The 18936-nt window shown below is 40.2% G+C and overlaps 2 protein-coding genes across 3 annotated transcripts; both read right to left on the bottom strand.

Annotated features, from left to right (window-relative positions):
* Positions 1–112: 112 nt before the first annotated feature.
* Positions 113–3378, bottom strand: LOC307040221 (nuclear factor 7, ovary-like). The gene is made up of 2 exons (XM_079682855.1): positions 3224–3378; positions 113–3117 (listed from the first exon to the last, which is right to left on the bottom strand). Exon 2 carries the CDS (start codon positions 2815–2817, stop codon positions 1393–1395), a length of 1425 nt encoding a protein of 474 aa, XP_079538981.1. The 5' UTR covers positions 2818–3117; positions 3224–3378; the 3' UTR covers positions 113–1392.
* A 5022-nt stretch (positions 3379–8400) lies between these two features.
* Positions 8401–18435, bottom strand: ccsapa (centriole, cilia and spindle-associated protein a). Of its 2 annotated transcripts, none has more exons than XM_079694527.1 (4): positions 18320–18435; positions 16439–16800; positions 13226–13560; positions 8401–11562 (listed from the first exon to the last, which is right to left on the bottom strand). In XM_079694527.1, the coding sequence occupies exons 1-4, from the start codon at positions 18328–18330 to the stop codon at positions 11380–11382; spliced, it is 891 nt and encodes a 296-aa protein (XP_079550653.1). In that variant the 5' UTR covers positions 18331–18435; the 3' UTR covers positions 8401–11379. The 2 variants fall into 2 exon arrangements, with proteins under 2 accessions (XP_079550653.1, XP_079550652.1); XM_079694526.1 differs by having other exon boundaries at positions 13226–13563.
* Positions 18436–18936: the final 501 nt, after the last annotated feature.

The following is an 18936-nucleotide window of genomic DNA, read 5'->3' on the forward strand; positions in this document are numbered from 1 at the left end:
ATGTTCTTATAAATCTGAGAGCTATGCTATTGCCTAAAAATAGCATGATAGGTGACCTTTAAGGTTAAAACAGATGTTTGAAAGGATGCAATGCAAAAAATAAGAGATTAAATCATTAAGAAGTTCGGATTATTTATTTATATTATAGTTTGTTGTACAATTGTCTTTTGTCATTTATATTTGTAATTTGTCACATGTGACAGATTCACCTGAAGAAACCAATATCAAGTTCAGAGACACATTTCTGCATCAAACTGCTGGTTATTTAATCATAAGATATCTGAAGCAGCATTACACATACTCAACTTCTTTCTACAGCTGTGATTCCTTTCAGGTTGAAAAAACAATTGACATTTTCAATCACAATAAATGTTATTGTCCATGTATACAGTACGGAAAGTGTCCCAAAGAAACATTGTAACAATGAAAGAATGAAATAGAAGTATTAAATGACTTGCCCGTGGAGAGTAAAACAATATATCCATATCCATATCCAAACATAATTCATCAAAAGACCTACAAATATCAAAAAGTTAAACTCATGACTTATAGTGCTATATAGTGTCTCATAAACTAGATGTTGATAAAAGGAGAATTGACAGCTTTCATTTGTTAGTTTGGTTGATTTCATGCAGTTTCAGTACGACATACAAAATGAATACATTTCTTAAAAGCCAAGAATTCACAATTAACATAATCAAACAATCTCATGACATCATTTAAAGGATCATTTGAATATCACTTAAAGGTAGGGCAGGTAAGAATGGAGAAACCAGCTCGAGTGCGTTAGAATTTGAAAATACACAACCGGAAACAATCTGCCCCTTCCTTCAGACTTCCTCACAGAGCCCCTCCTCCAACACACACGAACGCGCACATGACCAATGAGGGCACGAGATAAGTTTGTGCACAGATGGAAGGCTGACAGGCAGGTAGGCCATCCAGTTACTTTAGCCGGGCCGGCTCAGATGATTGGTCGTGCTTTTTACAGCGCCACGGCTTCCACAGATGACATTTTGTTATGTATTTATTTTCAAAGCATTTAATATATTCATTGCTATCGGGATGTTAAGAGCATTCCATGGAATATAACAAAAAGTGTTTCTGAAGTGAATTACCTACCCTATCTTTAAAGCTATAAACACATTATAATAAAGTATAACAAAATGATAAACTATAAAAAATAAACATATAATTAGTTTTGTTGCACTGAGACTTTGAGTAAAACGTGTAAAACTCTGCAAATAAAACATGATCAAATTTTCTTAACATTTAAAATCTTACAGACTCAAATTAAATTCTGATTATCATCTGTTGTTTTTTACCGTGATTATTTCAAAAGGATCTCGACAGACGAAGTCAGAATAAAGTCTGAACTAACACTCCTGAGCATCACAGAGGAATCTCACTTTGACAGATTTTGATATCAGCAGTTTTTGCATCACCAGCTTTTCCAATACCGAAATATGGAAAGAGTTTCTCAGTGAAAGTGTCTGTGTGAGTGCAGATGGGAGTCATGTTTTCAGGGTCGTAGAAGGACACCTCCCCCCTGTCATAGTCCAGCTGGACCCTGATCCTCTGGAGATTCTTCTTCACTCTGACCCTCTTACCATCACCATTAGTGTATTTTCCACTGCGATATGATAAACACCAGATTCCATTTTCTGGTGAGGCAACTGGTATGTCTCCCTTTCTGTCAACTGACTCTTTAGTCAAACCTATAGTCCAGCCAGGATGATCTCCCACCTCCACCTCCCAGCTGTGTCTCCCTGAGCTGAAGCCCTCAGAGCCCAGAACATCAGCATACTTAGTGAATCTCTCTGGATTACCAGGAAGCTGCTGATCTTTGTCTCCTTGTCTCACACTGGTCAGATCATCAGACAGAGAGAGCCAGCTGTTTGCAGTGTTTGGGTCCAGAAGGACAGGACTGAAGTGGACCTGGTCCTTCATCTTCTCCCAGACTCTGAAGGACAGGTTGCCCAGGTGTTTAGCCACATCTGTCAGCGCTCCTGAGAGCAGCTGTGGGTCTGACAGTGCGCTCTGGACTCTGGCTCTGCTCTGAGTGGCTTTATAACTGCTGAGGAAGGGCCCGTTGTGTTTCTGCAGCTCTTCTTCAACAGCAGAGATACTGTGTGACAGAGAGGAGATGTGCTCCTGAATGCTCTTCATCTCTCTGCTGATAGTCTTCCCCTTCAGTTCCTCTTCCTCCCTCAGAGCTGCCAGTCTGGACTCCTCTTCCTCTTTCAGGAACTGATGGAGCTTGATGAACTCTGCTCTGATCTGCCTCTCTGTGGACAGCAGCTGCTTCTCGGACACTTCAATCACTTTCTTGTATGTTTCCTCCACTCCTTTGTATGTGTCCCTCTTGTCCTGCAGAGACTCTAAGTCAGATGTCAGCAGGTCCTTCAGCTCACTGACTGCTTGTTCTACAGGAACCACCTCGTGACTCTGGTGGAGAGAAAACTCACAGAAAGGACACACAGCTCTCTCTTCATCCTTACAGAACAATCTAGGCTCTTCTGGATGTTTACTACACACCACCTCCACCTCTCCTTTCTCTGTCTCAGATGATCCAGCTTTCTGTCTCTCAGCAAAGGAGTCAGCCAGCTCCTTCATTGTAAAGTTCACCCAAGGAACATCTTTAGAAGATTTTCTTTTACAAATGGGACAGTTTTTGTTCTTACTTTGTTCCCAGAATTTCTGCAGGCAGCTCGAACAGAAGCTGTGGTTGCAGCCCAGAGACACGGGATCTCTGAATGTCTCTGAGCACACATGGCAGCTCAGGTAACTTTCAACAAGAACGGTTTTCTCAGCCATTTGGTATTAAAGTTATTTTCAATAGGACTCACCAACTTCCAATGTCTCTCCACTTCTCCCCAAATATACTCCAAACGTGTCTCGCAGCAGAGATCCCACACCCTGTAATGGCGTCTCAGCTCTTCAACAATGTCAAAATCCTCTTTCGTTTTCTCTGCCCTCCGTCACAGGGTGAATTATAAACATCAGGAAATGCTGCTATGTCATTTATTCACCAGCAGATGGAGTCAGGATGTCTTTCAGAGGGAAATGTACTTTGGTATTCCGTTCAGGACGATGACTTTGTCCAGGTAGGCCTATCTGTTGGAAGATAAACACATAAGATTTATGTTTAAAAAACAACAACGTGATAAAAAAGAAAAACCCTTATATATCAAAGTTTGAAGGGGACAGTTTTTGTTCTTACTTTGTTCCCAGAATGTCTGCAGGCAGCTCGAACAGAAGCTGTGGTTGCAGCTCAGAGACTCAGGATCTCTGAAAGTCTCTGAACACACATGGCAGCTCAGGAGACTTCAAGAAGCAGCTCACCTTTTACTCGGTTTGCCTCTTCCAGTCCTCTAACTGTGCGTTGCTGGAGATCTCTGGTGTCGAGGCTCTCTTCAACAAAGTCAGAATTCTCTTTCAATCCCTTAATCAGTCATCTGTTTTTATGACCAGCAGATGTATTAGAAAGATGAACTTCTGACTCAAGCATGTTTTTAACCCATTTGTTTCCTCTGTTTGATCATCTGACCAGTGTTCAATCTAAACTTAACCCTTGTACGGTGTTCGGGTCTGTGGGACCCGTTTTCATTATTTAGCTAAAGAAAAATGATATGATCAATTATTTTTTCAAACTCACACTCAATGACCTTGGCTCATTTTCTGTGAAGAACATCTATCAGAACACATTTTCAATGACCACCCCCCCCCCCCCCCCATGTCACACCCCCTGTGCTTTAATTGAAGTGAAATGTAATTAATCCTGACCACTTCTTCCCCGCTGCTTCCTTAAAGCTCTGATTGGATTAAAGGTTTAAAGACTTCCTGCTGCAGCTCAGAGCTGTAAGACGAACTAAAGACCAACTAAATGTGTTTATCCTGCAGGAGAATGCAACTCTTAAATATCCCATTTCTTAATGAACCCCTGAACACATCGTCCCTCCTTTACAATATGATATTACAGAGAGTAGGGAGTAAAACCTGAAGAAGAATGGGAGGGATGAGACCCTCTTTAATGGTCACACAGCACACTCAGTGAAATGTGTTCTCTGCTTTTAACCCATCCTAGTACCAGGAGTCTAGTACTAGGAGCAGTGGGCAGCTATCGTACTGCGCCCGGGGAGCAATGGGAGTGAGGGGGGAAGGGGGATGTCCGGTGCCTTGCTCAAGGGCACCACGGCAGGGCCCAGGAGGTGAACTGTGTTGAGATCTCCATATTAGGTTGAATACTTAAAACTAATTATATTCTTGTATAACCCACAATGAAAATGGTTCATATTTTATGATTTTCTATATTTACAGTATAAACAAAACACAAGTGGTTTGTTAAATTGAGTGTGAGGCCTATAATGGTTTATGGGTGTCACTGATAAGAGAGAAGAGACAGTTTCTTCCCTCTTCCCTCACAGCAGTACACAGGGAGGGGGGCTCCTGACTTAAGGAGAAATAGACTGAGGCCCAAAAAGGTGTTTGTGCCATAGCCGAGAATAATATTTTGTAGTAAAACAAATACAAACAAATCGTAAATAAATAAATCATTGTATAAAGTAGTTTATTTACAAATCACAAACTACGATTTTATTGAAATACGATTTATTCACAGCAAAGTGGAGGAAAATATATTTGTACATGTTTTCAATACAGTGACCCAAAATGTAAACGTGGTGGAAAATAAAGGATTATTAAACGTATGATGATAATAATAAATAACAACAACTCAAAGCTTTAGATACAGTGAATAAAAGTCACTTTCTCAAACAGTGCGTTAGATAAACTCCTCACATATAATATATTATAACAATTTAGCTTTAATATTTTCTGGTGATTGTCTCAAACATTCAGACTTAATTTTTTACATTAAAACCACTTTAATCTGTTTTCTCAGTTTCTTCCAGGACTTTGTGTGTTCTTGTAAAGGGATCGTTTAAAAGTAAACAGTAAAAAAACATCCTCTTTTTATTTATTGGGGGATGAAACAGCTGTGAACGTTAAGCAACACGTGGTTTTTTGTTGTGTCATTTTATACCTTTGTCTGGAGCAGTTTCATAAAAGACGGTTCTCTTAAAGGTCACCTATTATGCAAAATCCCCTTCTTCATGTCTCTTCTACATCAACATGTGTCCCCTCTTCTCCATGTCTCTTCTACATCAACATGTGTCCCCTCTTCTTCATGTCTCTTCTACATCAACATTTGTCCCCTCTTCTTCATGTCTCTTCTACATCAACATGTGTTCCCTCTTGTTCATGTCTCTTCTACATCAACATGTGTCCCCTCTTCTTCATGTCTCTTCTACATCAACATGTGTCCCCTCTTCTTCATGTCTCTTCTACATCAACATGTGTCCCCTCTTCTTCATGTCTCTTCTACATCAACATGTGTTCCCTCTTGTTCATGTCTCTTCTACATCAACATGTGTCCCCTCTTCTTCATGTCTCTTCTACATCAACATGTGTCCCCTCTTCTTCATGTCTCTTCCACATCAACATGTGTCCCCTCTTCTTCATGTCTCTTCTACATCAACATGTGTCCCCTCTTCTTCATGTCTCTTCTACATCAACATGTGTCCCCTTTTCTCCCTGTCTCTTCTACATCAACATGTGTCCCCTCTTCTTCATGTCTCTTCTACATCAACATGTGTCCCCTCTGTGGAAAGAGACTCTGAAAGTTTCAGGAACAAAGATTCTCTCTCTTTTTGTCCTGATCCATTTCTATAAAAACCTGTCTGAAAATGAGCTGATCAGATTTTGGCCACTTTATGATGTCATAACGATGTTTTGTCTTGAGTAACCATTAGCCAATCACCAACCAAGGTAACCCCCCCCCCCCCCCCCCCCCTATCACCTGAATCTCCTCCTAGAGCACCATTGAGTCCTTTTTAACCAAATATCTCTCTTACCTCATTCACACCAACGCAACTCCGGTTCAAGCTCCGTGCTAGAGCTTTTCAGGTTCAGAACCGGTTCTTCGGTTTAGCTCCGGCTCTTTTCACACAGCCCAAAGTCTGACTGGTGCTGCGTCATTGCGTCATCGTTTGCGTCATGACGTAACCGTTTGCGTGCCTGCTTCATAAAGCCAAACCGCGCGGAAACCCCTCACAGCTGACACCAACAACAACAACAACAATGGCCGATTGTGCCCCAGCTTCCTCTGTACGTCTTCAGAAGACCAGGTTCCCAGTAGGTAGCTGGTCTCTTCAGTGGGCCACTGCTGCTTGTTAAGTTTCTCCATTGTTGTGTACAAACTGGATAAAACACAGGCTTTTTGTTGTTGTTCAGGAGTTGATCTGCCCCTGCCCCCGCCTCGACGTTAGCGTGACGTATGCGGTGCTTTTGCTCTAGCCGGACAATTTTTTGGAGCTTGAAACTAACCGGATTCCGGAGCTAAGAGGCTGCTCCACTGCGGTGTGAACAGGAAAAAACGGTGCTTTTATAGCTCCAACTCTGAACCGGCCCTGAAACACCGTTGGTGTGAGTGAGGTATCAGAGGGGCGTGGGGAGGGGCTCCTTATTTTCATCTAAAGTAACAGACAGAGAATCAGCACTTTTGAAACAGGGCTGAAACAGAGGGGATTATGGGATGCAGCAATTATCTGTTTGGTGTTTCAGCCAATCAGAGACATGTTCTGTATATATCTGAGACCTGTGATATATTGATGAAACACAGGATAATAGGCGACCTTTAAGCATATTTAAACTTTAAAATATGGGAACATTTCCCCCAAAATGTTTCGAATATCAGTGTTTAATCTTAATTTGTGTTCATCATAAGTGATTAAAAACATCAGGAGTTATAATATATAAACATAAATACAAAGAATGCAGTCTTAAAGGGGCTTTTTGAAGCTCATTTCCAGGTTCATACAGGGGGGGACCCCAAAAGCATATTACGGCTTCTTTAAAGTAACACTAGTTCTGTAAATAACCATCTCATATTAAGTGGACACTTCAAAAGCTGCAATAAATAAATAAATAAAAGTATTATTAAATATAAATACTTCTGCACATTCCGAGTGATGAGGTTTGGACGGTGATAAAATCAATAAACATTCTCAGTGGATTTAAATTCATTCAGTGTTAAATATTACTCAGCGCTGTAAGTCAGACCACACGATGAACCCTCAGCTTCACATCCACATGCTTCTACAATCTTTAGTTACAACTAACAGTGAAATAACTGAAGGTGAATTAGATCAAACTCATTAACATTAAACGCGTCTGTCACTGTGATGGAAACAGATAACATGTCAAATGATACGAGGTGATCAAATACGTTACAATCTATTGAAACTGTATCTTTAATTGGACGTTAGCGTTTCCTTTTAATCCCATCGCTGGATATAAAAGACAAACTGAAACGGAAAAAAAAAACTGTTTTTTTGGGATAAAAGCTAAATGTAATGTGATGCAACTAAATCACTGCAATTCTTAAATTATTCACAATTCATTTCATGTTATTTTCTGTATATATTTTAAGTTATTATTGATAAAACTGAATTCAAGTAAATAATTATTTGTGATTTAAACAAATACTTATTGTGTGTATATAGTGTGTGTGTGTGTGTGTGTGTGAGAGTGTGTGTGAGAGTGTGTGTGTCTGTGTGTGTGTGTGTGTGTGTGTCTGAGTGTGTGTGTGAGTGTGTGTGTGTGTGTGTGTGTGTGTGTGTGTGAGTGTGTGTGTGTGTGTGTGTCTGAGTGTGTGTGTGAGTGTGTGTGTGTGTGTGTGTGTGTGTGTGTGAGTGTGTGTGTGTGTGTGTGTGTGTGTGTCTGTGTGTGTCTGAGTGTGTGTGTGTGTGTGTGTGTGTGTGTGTGTGTGTGTGAGTGTGTGTGTGAGAGTGTGTGTGTCTGTGTGTGTCTGAGTGTGTGTGTGTGTGTGTGTGTGTGTGTGTGTGTGTGTGTGTGTGTGAGAGTGTGTGTGTCTGTGTGTGTCTGAGTGTGTGTGTGTGTGTGTGTGTGTGTGTGTGTGTGTGTGTGTGTGTGTGTGTGTGTCTGAGTGTGTGTGTGTGTGTGTGTGTGTGTGTGTGTGTGTGTGTGAGTGTGTGTGTGAGAGTGTGTGTGTCTGTGTCTGTGTGTGTCTGAGTGTGTGTGTGTGTGTGTGTGTGTGTGTGTGTGTGTGTGTGTGTGTGACGTGTGTGTGTGTGTGTGTGCGTCTGAGTGTTTGTGTGTGTCTCTCTCTGTGTGTGTGTGTGTGTGTGTGTGTGTGTGTCTGAGTGTGTGTGTCTGAGTGTGTGTGTCTGAGTGTGTGTGTCTGAGTGTGTGTGTCTGAGTGTGTGTGTCTCTCTCTGTGTGTGTGTGTGTGTGTGTGTGTGTGTGTCTGAGTGTGTGTGTCTGAGTGTGTGTGTCTGAGTGTGTGTGTCTGTGTGTGTCTGAGTGTGTGTGTGTGTGTGTGTGTGTGTGTGTGTGTGTGTGTGTGTGTGTGTGTGTGTGTGTGTGTGTGTGTCTGAGTGTGTCTGTGTGTGTCTGAGTGTGTGTGTCTCTCTCTGTGTGTGTGTGTGTGTGTGTCTGTCTGAGTGTGTCTGTGTGTGTCTGAGTGTGTGTCTCTCTCTCTGTGTGTGTGTCTGAGTGTGTGTTCGTTTCTGACTGTGTGTGTGTGTGTGTGTGTGTGTGTGTGTGTGTGTGTGTGTGTGTGTGTGTGTGTGTGTGTGTGTGTGTGTGTGTGTGTGTGTGTGTGTGTGTCTCTCTCTCCGTGTGTACGTGTGTGTGTCTGAGTGTGTGTTCGTGTCTGAGTGTGTGTGTGTGTGTGTGTGTCTCTCTCTCCGTGTCTGAGTCTGTGTGTGTCTGTGTGTGTCTGAGTGTGTCTGAGTGTGTGTCTGAGTGTGTCTGAGTGTTTGTTCGTGTCTGAGTGTGTGTGTGTGTGTGTGTGTGTGTGTGTGTGTCTCTCTCTCCGTGTCTGAGTCTGTGTGTGTCTCTTTTTTAAAGAAAGGGATAAATGAATAACTACAGTTTTAGTTGGACATAGTGCCTTTACGACTTGTTTATTACGTGTATTTATTATTTATGGCATTATATTATAGTTGCATTGTTATTATTCTTACATATTTATGATTTAAAGCGTCGACTAAAGTAAAATAAATTGAATTAAGTGTTTATTTTTGCATCATCACCCACAATAAGTTGAGCTAATACCTCATCATTTAATCTATACGATATATTTAATCTATATTGAATTAAGAGAGTTAAATTTTGTATCTGCAGTAAAAGAGAAAGCACCATTATTACTAATTTGAATCAAAGTGAACGAGAAGCTGCATCTTAATTAAGAGAAACACATTTAAACAAGAGGTTATAATAAAGGCAGCACATCTTGAATCTAGTTTCTCCTCAGAAAATACTTTTAATATTCTATTTAATAAAATCCTGTTTCTTTGTAGTTTATCGTAATCTACACTTGAGATCCAAAATAGTCAAATATCAAAAATACTTTAGTTTGGTCCGTTTCTGCTGCCTTAAGTTTGACACACACACACACACACACACACACACACACACACACACACACACACACACACACACACACACACACACACACACACACACACACACACACACACACACACACACACACACACACACACACACACACACACACACACACACACACACACACACACACACACACACACACACACACACACACACACACACACTTTAAAGAAAGCTTGTAAATAATGAATTCTCTCTGATGTTTGTTCATTATCAAACAGCGTCTTCAGCAACATATCATTCAGTCCATCACATCAGGTCAGATGAAACACACACACTTTTAAAGAGTTTTTCTTCCAATGAATCATAAATAAGGACATTTTAAGTAGAAAAGTCAAGATTCAGCCCAGGGTTTATCAGTGAGTCCTGTAAACACATGACAGGGAGGGAACACCAGAGGGCATACTACTGCAAACTATCTATAGAGTGCATTTCATTTAGGAAATATTGACTTAGTCATTAAAATACATAGTTTAAAGATGTTTAAAGAAGCGGAAAGAGGTTGTGGTGTAGCTGTAGTGTTTTTAGGACACATTTTAATATCGTGATAGGAGAGTAGATAGAATTACATTTCTGATATCGTATTATTGTATTGTGTCTTTTAAGGCAGAGTTACAGTTAAGTGATACATTTTTCTTAATTCAACCCAGCTGTTCTGGCAGTTCTCTTATTTGCCTTTACTTGTTTAATCCACTTTAAAGATGATTATTTATCAAAACTCTTATGTGAACTTTTTCTGAAAGCATGTCGAGTCTACATTGTTCATCCCAAAATTGAGGTATTTGGTAAAAAAAAAAAGGTAATATTTTGTATTATATAAATTAGGGCTGTGCAATTAATCATACTTGAATCGCAATTACGATTTTGGACTGCCACAATTACGAAAACAACATAATCGAAAACATTTTTTATTTTGCTTTGCTAGGTTGTGAACATATTTGATCTAATTTATTTGTATTTATCATATTTATATATGTTTAGTATGATGTGGAAGTGCGCTCCAAAATATTTGCTGATCTTGTTTATTGGTATATATTATTTTGATATTTATTTAAATGTAAATATAAATGTATAACTTATTTTTGTATTGGTTTTTCAGTTGAATTATACGTTCAGGGTAATCAGCAGTTAAAAACATACTGTTGAAATTATTATTATTTTTAAAGTTCAATAAATGGATTTTTTCAAAGTCAATGAATAATCGTATTTAATAATCGTGTTATCAATTATTGACCAAAAATAATCGTGATTATGATTTTTGCCATAATCGCACAGCCCTAATATAAATGTTAGTCTCTTATGTGAGCCGTACTTAATGTCAATGTGGATTCACTTAATGTCTAAACCCCAACCAAAGAGTTTACTCTCTAGTGCCCGTCATGTTTCATAGTTTGTTCAATATCTTTTAGTTTTAAGATTACACAACCTGCAAGTAAAGGACAATATATACAATAGATTCAGAGTGTGTGAGTGTTTAACAATGAAAGAACATCCATAACATTCATCTGTTTGCAACTCATATATATCAATATTCCAATTACTTGTATATAGACTATTCTGCACTATTTCTACTATATTCGATTTTATGTTATTTACTTGCACTATTGTATCTGTGTTATTGTGAGCAGTCTGTGACCTCAGAGTTTCATTGTCATATCTACACTGTAGCACACATGAGAATAAAAGCCTTGAATCTAGAATGTACTGTAGATTCAGAGTGTGAGTGTTTAACGATGAAATGACAGTCTAAATTCAGTTTGTTTCCCCCTGACAGCAGAGCTTCTCTCTCAGTGACTCCTCTGCACTGAGACCTCATGGTGCTCAGAGAGTCGGATGCTTGCTCTTCAGAAAGGGAACGTGGTTTTCAGAGAGTCTTGTTTTCTACCTGAGCCGGGCGGAGAAGCAGCGCATGTACTCCGTCACCCAGCGGTCGCCCGCCACGCTCAGCTGCGAGCGCCTCGTCTTCTCCAGGTCGGCGGATCGAGCGCGCCGCCGCTCAGGGTTCGAGTTCTTCTTATCGGACCCCCGCCGGGTGGTCTGTACGCAGGCGTCAGACGTGTGGCTCTGAGGGGAGAAACCAGAGAGATGGAGGAGGGGGAGACGTTTCCGAAAAGCACACCAGAGTTTTATTATTAATGAGAGCAAGAGTCTCAGGTGACCCAGCTTCACTTCTCTGGTGTCCTGTGAAGCTGCTCTGAAACTCACCTGGACTCAGGGCACCTCACATCCGAACTCTGTGCACATTTATTTCTGTATAAAATGTATTTCGTCCTTTATTCGAAGTGGGAAATCAGAGAAATGTCAAGTGACGATCGCCTAAAACAATTACCATTCTGTTTTGTTGTTCCACTTTTGAAATAACCTTTTACAAGAACATCACCAGGACAGGAGTAAGCCTAAGAGACAAACTGAAATAAGGCTTGTAACGGTATTTAATAATTTCCCTTTAAACAAGTAATACCAAGACTGGAAACAACACATCTTCTGAGAGAAGTTACTTTGAAGATCAAGGCTACAGCTAACTTCAGTAACCAGCAGTGAAGGCCTTTAACGTGATGTCTTTTGTTAACTTTTTCAAACCAAAGTGTAAGTAAGTATTAGTAAAACATGCTAAACGTGTTCCACTAGAAATCCTGCAATCAAAATCTTACTTTAAGGGAATTCTGCTGCCTTAAAAGTGTATGTCAAATCAGTGGTGATGGTAAATGTAGTCATTTGAGGCTTTTCATTCCTCATAGCGTGCGACTGTATATTGAAATGAGAAAGCTCCTGCTTGTAAAGAAGTGTCTGAAAAATAAAGTTAATTTCAATCAAGTAGTTTTGTTTGTTATGGATAAATATTCATTTGTACTAGTGTATTATGACATCTTGAGGAATTGCTTCATTGCTAGTTTCGTGTTTACCGTATTTTTTGTTGCTTTTCAATTCGTGTTTGAAATGAGGTATTTTGTTAGTTTATGTTTATTATTGTTTATGTGGCTATAGTGTGTAAAATAATCACGATTAGTGGGTCAATAATTGATATCACGATTATTAAAAACGATTATCCATTTACTTTGAAATCATCCATTTATTGAAAAAGAAAATGTGAACAGTATGTTTTTAACAGTTGATTACCTTGAACTTTAAGTATAATTCAACAGAAAACACAGTAAAAAAATAATAATAAAAAAAAAAAATTAAAAAATAAAATAAATAATAATCGTCTTATTTCGATTACGTTGTTTTCGTAATCAAGCCAAAATCGTAATCGAGATTAAAATACGATTAATTTCACAGCCCTAGTTTGACTGTATGTGTGGAGCAGGGGAAGAATAGCCAATGCTAGTGCTAGTGCTTAGGAGCATCCTGATAAAGAAAGTGAAGCTCCTGTTACCTCCTGTTGCCGTATCCTCCAGCTCGGTTCAATACGTTGTTACTCAGAGTTTGGAAGTGCTTTCAGTCCCCCTGGAATATCTCACAAATGTTTTACATGCCAAATCTGACCGGTTCCTTACTTTATACTACATTCTCTTGGACCTGAATTGTCGGCTTTTATTGTTAAAGGAACCTCATGAATCTCCTGTCGCCACCTCCATGTATGTTTGTTTGAGACTCAGCTGTTTTTGTTGTGTTTTGTCTTTTTGTTTGCTTTTCTTTGTAATCATGTATTTGTCATGTATGTGCTACGTCATTATTGTGTTGTGCAAATTGGGAAAAACCAGTGCTTTCATGGACAAACACTCACGTTGTTCCTCGCCCTACGTTCCTCCCCCTGTCTCTCGCTCCAGTCCAGTCTTCCGGACGCTCTCAGGCTCTCCTTGCTGCAGAGGGCCGGCGTGCTCTTGGCTCTCGGGGGTTTCCTGAGCACGGCGGGCTTCTCCTCCAGGGAGCTGTCCCGGTGGGGGGTCTCTGAGCGGGGGGTGCGGCGGCGGAGGCGTCTCCTGGGCGGCGGGAGGACCGGCCCCCCGTCAGAAGAGGTGGTGTCCGCTGGGCCGGGGTCTGACGGGGACTCCGCCTCTGAGGGGCCGCTGGTGTCTGGAGACAACGAGCTGGATCCATTCACACCGTTTACTACAACTGCTGCTGAAGATACAGAGCAACCGTTTTACCAACCTCAGAGCACATTGAAGGTCCCCTATTATGCTGTTTGTCATCAATATATCACAGGTCTCAGATATATACAGAGCCTGTCTCTGATTGGCTGAAACACCAAACAGATCATTGCAGCATTACCCATAATCCCCTCTGTTTCAGCCCTGTTTCCAAAGTGCTGATTCTCTGTCTGTTACTTTAGATGAAAATAAGGAGCCCCTCCCCACGCCCCTCTGAGAGAGATTTGGTTATAAAGAACACAATGGTGCTCTAGGAGGAGATTCAGGTGATAAGGTGGGGGGGGGGGGCTACCTTGGTTGCTGATTGGCTAATGGTTACACAAGCCAGAACATCGTTATGACATCACAAAGTGGCCAAAATCTGATCAGCTCATTTTCAGACAGGTTTTTATAGAAATGGATTAGGACAAAAAGAGAGAGAATCTTTGTTCCTGAAACTTTCAGAGTCTCTTTCCACAGAGGGGACACATGTTGATGTAGAAGAGACATGGAGAAGAGGGGACACATGTTGATGTAGAAGAGACATGAAGAAGAGGGGACACATGTTGATGTAGAAAAGACATGAAGAAGAGGGGACACATGTTGATGTAGAAGAGACATGAAGAAGTGCATTTTGCATAATAGGTGACCAACTGTGAACATTCATAAACACACCTCGGCCCAACAAAGATTATCTTCATTATTTGTTACCACTCACACTTGTAATGGGTTGTTTCCGGTGATGGTCACATGGTGGTTAATGGTATTTAGGGCACCTGCTATATGTGGAGGTTTGGTAGCATGACAATGGGGCTGAGCTTTTGTATGATTCTGTTTGTTTATTGTTTTGATTTACAATATGAAATATCCTTAAAACGTCAAGTTCAGTACAGACTTTATTATTTAGATGCGTCACATCAATGAGCGAAGTTTAGCCTCAGAGCGGCCGTAATCAACGGGAATATAGCCGGCACAATGTTGTTGAATATTTAGTAAATAGACCGTCTCTTGTGGCGGTGGATTGCAGAGCTGGTTCCCAGAATCTCTTGTGTTTGAAAGGAAAGCCACAGAGCGGAGACACAGAAGGTGTTTCTGAGCTCAGAGTCTGAACAGGAGGAAGCAGCCTCCTCTGATCACTGAACTTTCAGTCCAAATATTTTTAGCTTCACGTCTCTGGAGGTAAAGCCGCCTCTGGCCCTCACACTGTCAGAGTGAGGCTCACAAAGGAGCACAAACACACTCCTCCCGGGGGTCTGGGAGATTAGCCCAAAAATATTTCTGGAAGCGAGACAAAAAACAGAGGAGAGCGAATAGAAACAGGACATTATGTTTTTGGTTTAATGCATCAGAGTTTTAGAACACCTGAACTCAAAATGATGAAGTGAGCATGGCTGCAACTGACTATTCTTTTCATTATTGCATCATCTCATCATTTTGTTTCTAGTTAATTGTTTAATTATAGGAGAGAATGCTTACAGCTTAATGCTAAACGTCCTTAGATTAGTAATGCTTACATGCTGATGTTTAGCTCATTTGAAGCTCAAGCACCAGAACTTACAAACGTTAGAATGTTAAAGGTGGGGTAGGTAATTTTGGAGAAACCAGCTCGAGTGCGCTAGAATTTAAAAATACACGGCCCGAGAAAATCTGCCACTTCCTTATAGAGCCCCTCCTCTAACACACACAAACGCGCACATGACCAATGAGGGCACGAGATAAGTTTGTGCACAGATGGAAGGCTGACAGGCAGGTAGGCCATCCAGTTACTTTAGCCGGGCCGGCTCAGATGATTGGTCGTGCTTTTTACAGTACTACGGCTTCCACAGATGACATTTTGTTATGGATTTGTTGTCAAAGCACTTAAGAGGCGTGTGGTGTAGTGGGTTGTGCATTGGTGTTCGGATCAGGGGGTCACAGGTTCAAACCCCACTGTAGTCGGCATGTCGTTGTGTCCCTGAGACACTTCACCCAAAATTGCTCCTGTGGGGATTGCCCACAGTATTGAGTATGTAAGTCGCTTTGGATAAAAGCGTCTAACAAGTAACATGCAAAAAAAGATATTCATTGCTATCGGGATGTTAAGAGCATTCTATGGAATATAACAAAAAGTGTATCTCGAGCCGGTTTCTCAAACTTACCTACCCCACCTTTAAGATAATGTGCTTGCTGATCTGAGTTGATTTCTTTATGGCACTTATTGTCGCTTTGGATAGCACCGGCTAAATAAAATAAAATGCACTACTGTCACCATCTGAGTCAAGTTGTTAGCATGCTGACATTTGCTAATAGGCATCAAACTCAAAATATTTGACGTGAATGTATTTTGATTTGCAAAATACCTGATAATGTTCAAAGTAGGCACTAAAGTTCTAAGATTAATACATTATTTTCTGTGCCAGACAGAGCTGCAAAAATGACGTTTGACTGAAAGCCTGAACTCAGACTGACCTTATGATCGATGAATGTGTTGTTTATAGGGGTTGATGTCTTTAAATGTGTTGATTTATTCGATCAAGAGTAAAAAAATATATATATTTAGGAATCAACTCAGCTGGAATAAGAGAATATGTGTCTCTTTTTTTGCTTGATACCGGTGTTGGCCCTGGACTGCCATCTGGACATTGTTGCAGCGAAGGCAACAGCTAGTCGAAGTGAAAGAAAACCTAATTTTGTTTATTTCATTTATTCTGTTTCGATATTCTGGTCAAACAGTATATATTTTGTTGTCGTTATAAATACAACTTTTTGAGCTTGAATCAAGCGACTATGCCTATGTTTACGGACGGACAAAGAGAACCCCGTCACAATGATAAAAACAGTTAATCGGTTGTATAAATGAATGTCAGTAGTGGTGTCAGTCTCCTCACCTGCGAGTGGAGCAGCGTCTACGACCGTCTCCCCGGCCCCCGTCTCCGTCTCCCTATCCTCAGACGTCTCTTTTGTCTCGGGGTTGGATATCTTCTGCTTTGGGAGGGACAGAGGAGCGATTCTGTTCCTGCTGGGCCTGGGCGTGGACCAGCCGCTGGACTCGGAGCTGTTGTCCCAGCCCTCAAAGAACCAGGACTTGTGGGAATGCTCCATGACTCTCCGGGTCAGGCGGTACTTCACTGAGTCCTCGTAACATTTGGAAAACGTCTCCCACTTAGGATCCCTGAACTTCTTCATGTACTCCGATCGGACTCTCTTGGTCAACATGGTTCCTTTAACTTCCTCCGTCTGGTTGTTATCACTGTAGAGAGAATAAGAGGAAATAAAACATGATTATTGGAAATAACACTTTACACTGAATTCATATCTACAGGATATCATTTGTAGGATTGAGATCAAAATACATGATAGATTACAAATGTCTTGGTCTTTATATCCTTATTGTTGTGATAGTAATTAAAGGCAGACACAGCTACTGTAAAGCCAAAATATTAGAGTAACTATTTACTAATACAAAGCAACGTGAGGCAGCTGTGGCTCAGGGGGTAAATGGGAGTGTACGAATCAGTGTTTGATCCCAGCCGCTGCAGTTAACATGTAGAAGTGTCATTTGGCAGAATACTGAACCCTAAATTGCTCCCGTAGTCATGTCTACAGTATTAAGTGTATATACGCAGTACAGTACTTGAGTACATGTACTTAGTTACTTCACACCACTGTTCAGTTGTATGTTTCTGAGAGGATCTACCTGTATGTTGGCCTCTGCAGGTGTGGTTCACCTGTAGCTCCGCCCACCTCCCTCCAAAACAGATTACCTCAGAGCTTCTTATAGTCTTACTACTGACTGCTCTACTGACTGCTGCTAGTACTCAGACTACACCAACAATAACACAACATATATATATATATATATATATATACAGTAAATCTGATTAGTACTCAGATAGTTTACCTAAGTGAAAGTACTAATACCACAATCTTAAATTACTCCATTACAAGTATAAGTCCTGTGTTGCAAATGTTAGTTAAGTAAAAGTACAGAAGAATGATCAGTTAAGTGTACTCAAGCATCAACAGCACTGATAGTGCAGAATGCCTCTTATACATGATTTACATAATAATAAAACATGATATTATCCTGTTTTTAAATACATATGAGTTTTTTTATGTTGTAATAAGTCAATATGGAGCACATTTTGGAAAGTACTGAGTAAATTAGACCTAAATATATATCATATAAACACACGTATTAAGTTACATTTTACTACACGCGTCAAATAAATGTAGTGGACTACAAGTATAAGTAGCAGAAAATGGAAAGTGCAAGTACCTCAAAATTATACTTAAGTACAGTACTTGAGTAAATGTACTTAGTTACTTTACACCACTGCCCGCCTACACACATTATTCATTTTCTTAACATAACAATATTGAAAATGAACTACATGAATGAATAATTCATCTGAGCTGGCCTACATTTTGATGCATGGATGCTGATGCAATCAGTAGCTAATTACTGCTCATTTATTGTAGATTTTCCCTGTAAATGTAACAGTTTATTTTCTCAGGCACACCCCAAAACATCGTATTTCTTAAAATAATTTCTACTTTTAAAAACGCCACCGAAAAAATAAAACAGCCGTTTAAATTTGAAAAAAATATTCACGGTTTGAATATATGAGATCTGAATTGGCAGTTATCGTTAGAATACCGTTTTTTTACGGTGAAAACAGCCATCAGTAAGCCCCGATTGTAAACACGGTGTGGTTTAAAAACTGTGAGGCTCATTAAGGTTTTATATTACATTGAATTTCACTCACCCAGACTTCATTTCAGTGCGGTCCAGTGTGATTTAAAAGCCCAGTTTGTCCCGTATGTTCCGAGGTTTAGACGCCTGACATCATGCGCTTCTCTCCGACTCCAACTGACAGCCGACAGACGAGCTACAAGCTAACTGACGTACGGGTATCAGCTTCCGGCGTAGACTTTCAAAATAAAATAAATATATTTTATATGATAATCTAAATCAACAACAAAAAAGATTTCCCTTTGTAATTTAGTGTAGAATAAGTACAAACCACTCAAGTATAGTAAATTACAAGTAACTTAAAGTTTTACAATGAGACAATGTCATTTTTAAACTTTTTTATGTTAGCTTAACATTTGTTTTGAAAAAAGAATTAGATACTTCGGGTGCAGTGCTGACTAACAACTGCTAGTTTGATGGAGAACAAAAAATATCGTAGTAATAAAATATAATTTCCAAGTGAAGATGCAGACCATACTGCGCATGCGTACTCTGCCTCCATCTGTGTAGTGACGACAACAGGTGAAACGGCAGGATCTGACTTTTAAACTAATTTAACTGAGACAGTCTAATCTCTAATCATCTGTTAAAGGACTACTAATACAACATTTATATTGTCCAATGTTATTA

Source organism: Notothenia rossii, assembly GCF_949606895.1.
Source record: "Notothenia rossii genome assembly, chromosome: 1".
NCBI classification, from domain to species: Eukaryota; Metazoa; Chordata; class Actinopteri; order Perciformes; family Nototheniidae; genus Notothenia; species Notothenia rossii.

Coding starts and splice junctions, on each gene's coding strand:
- LOC307040221 (XM_079682855.1), bottom strand. CDS start 2,817: ATGGCTGAGAAAACCGTTCTTGTTGAAAGTTACCTGAGCTGCCATGTG.
- ccsapa (XM_079694526.1), bottom strand. Junction 13,564..16,438: donor AGACGCTGCTCCACTCGCAG/GTGAGGAGACTG, acceptor CTGTATCTTCAG/CAGCAGTTGTAGTAAACGGT. Junction 11,563..13,225: donor AACGTAGGGCGAGGAACAAC/GTGAGTGTTTGT, acceptor TTCTCCCCTCAG/AGCCACACGTCTGACGCCTG.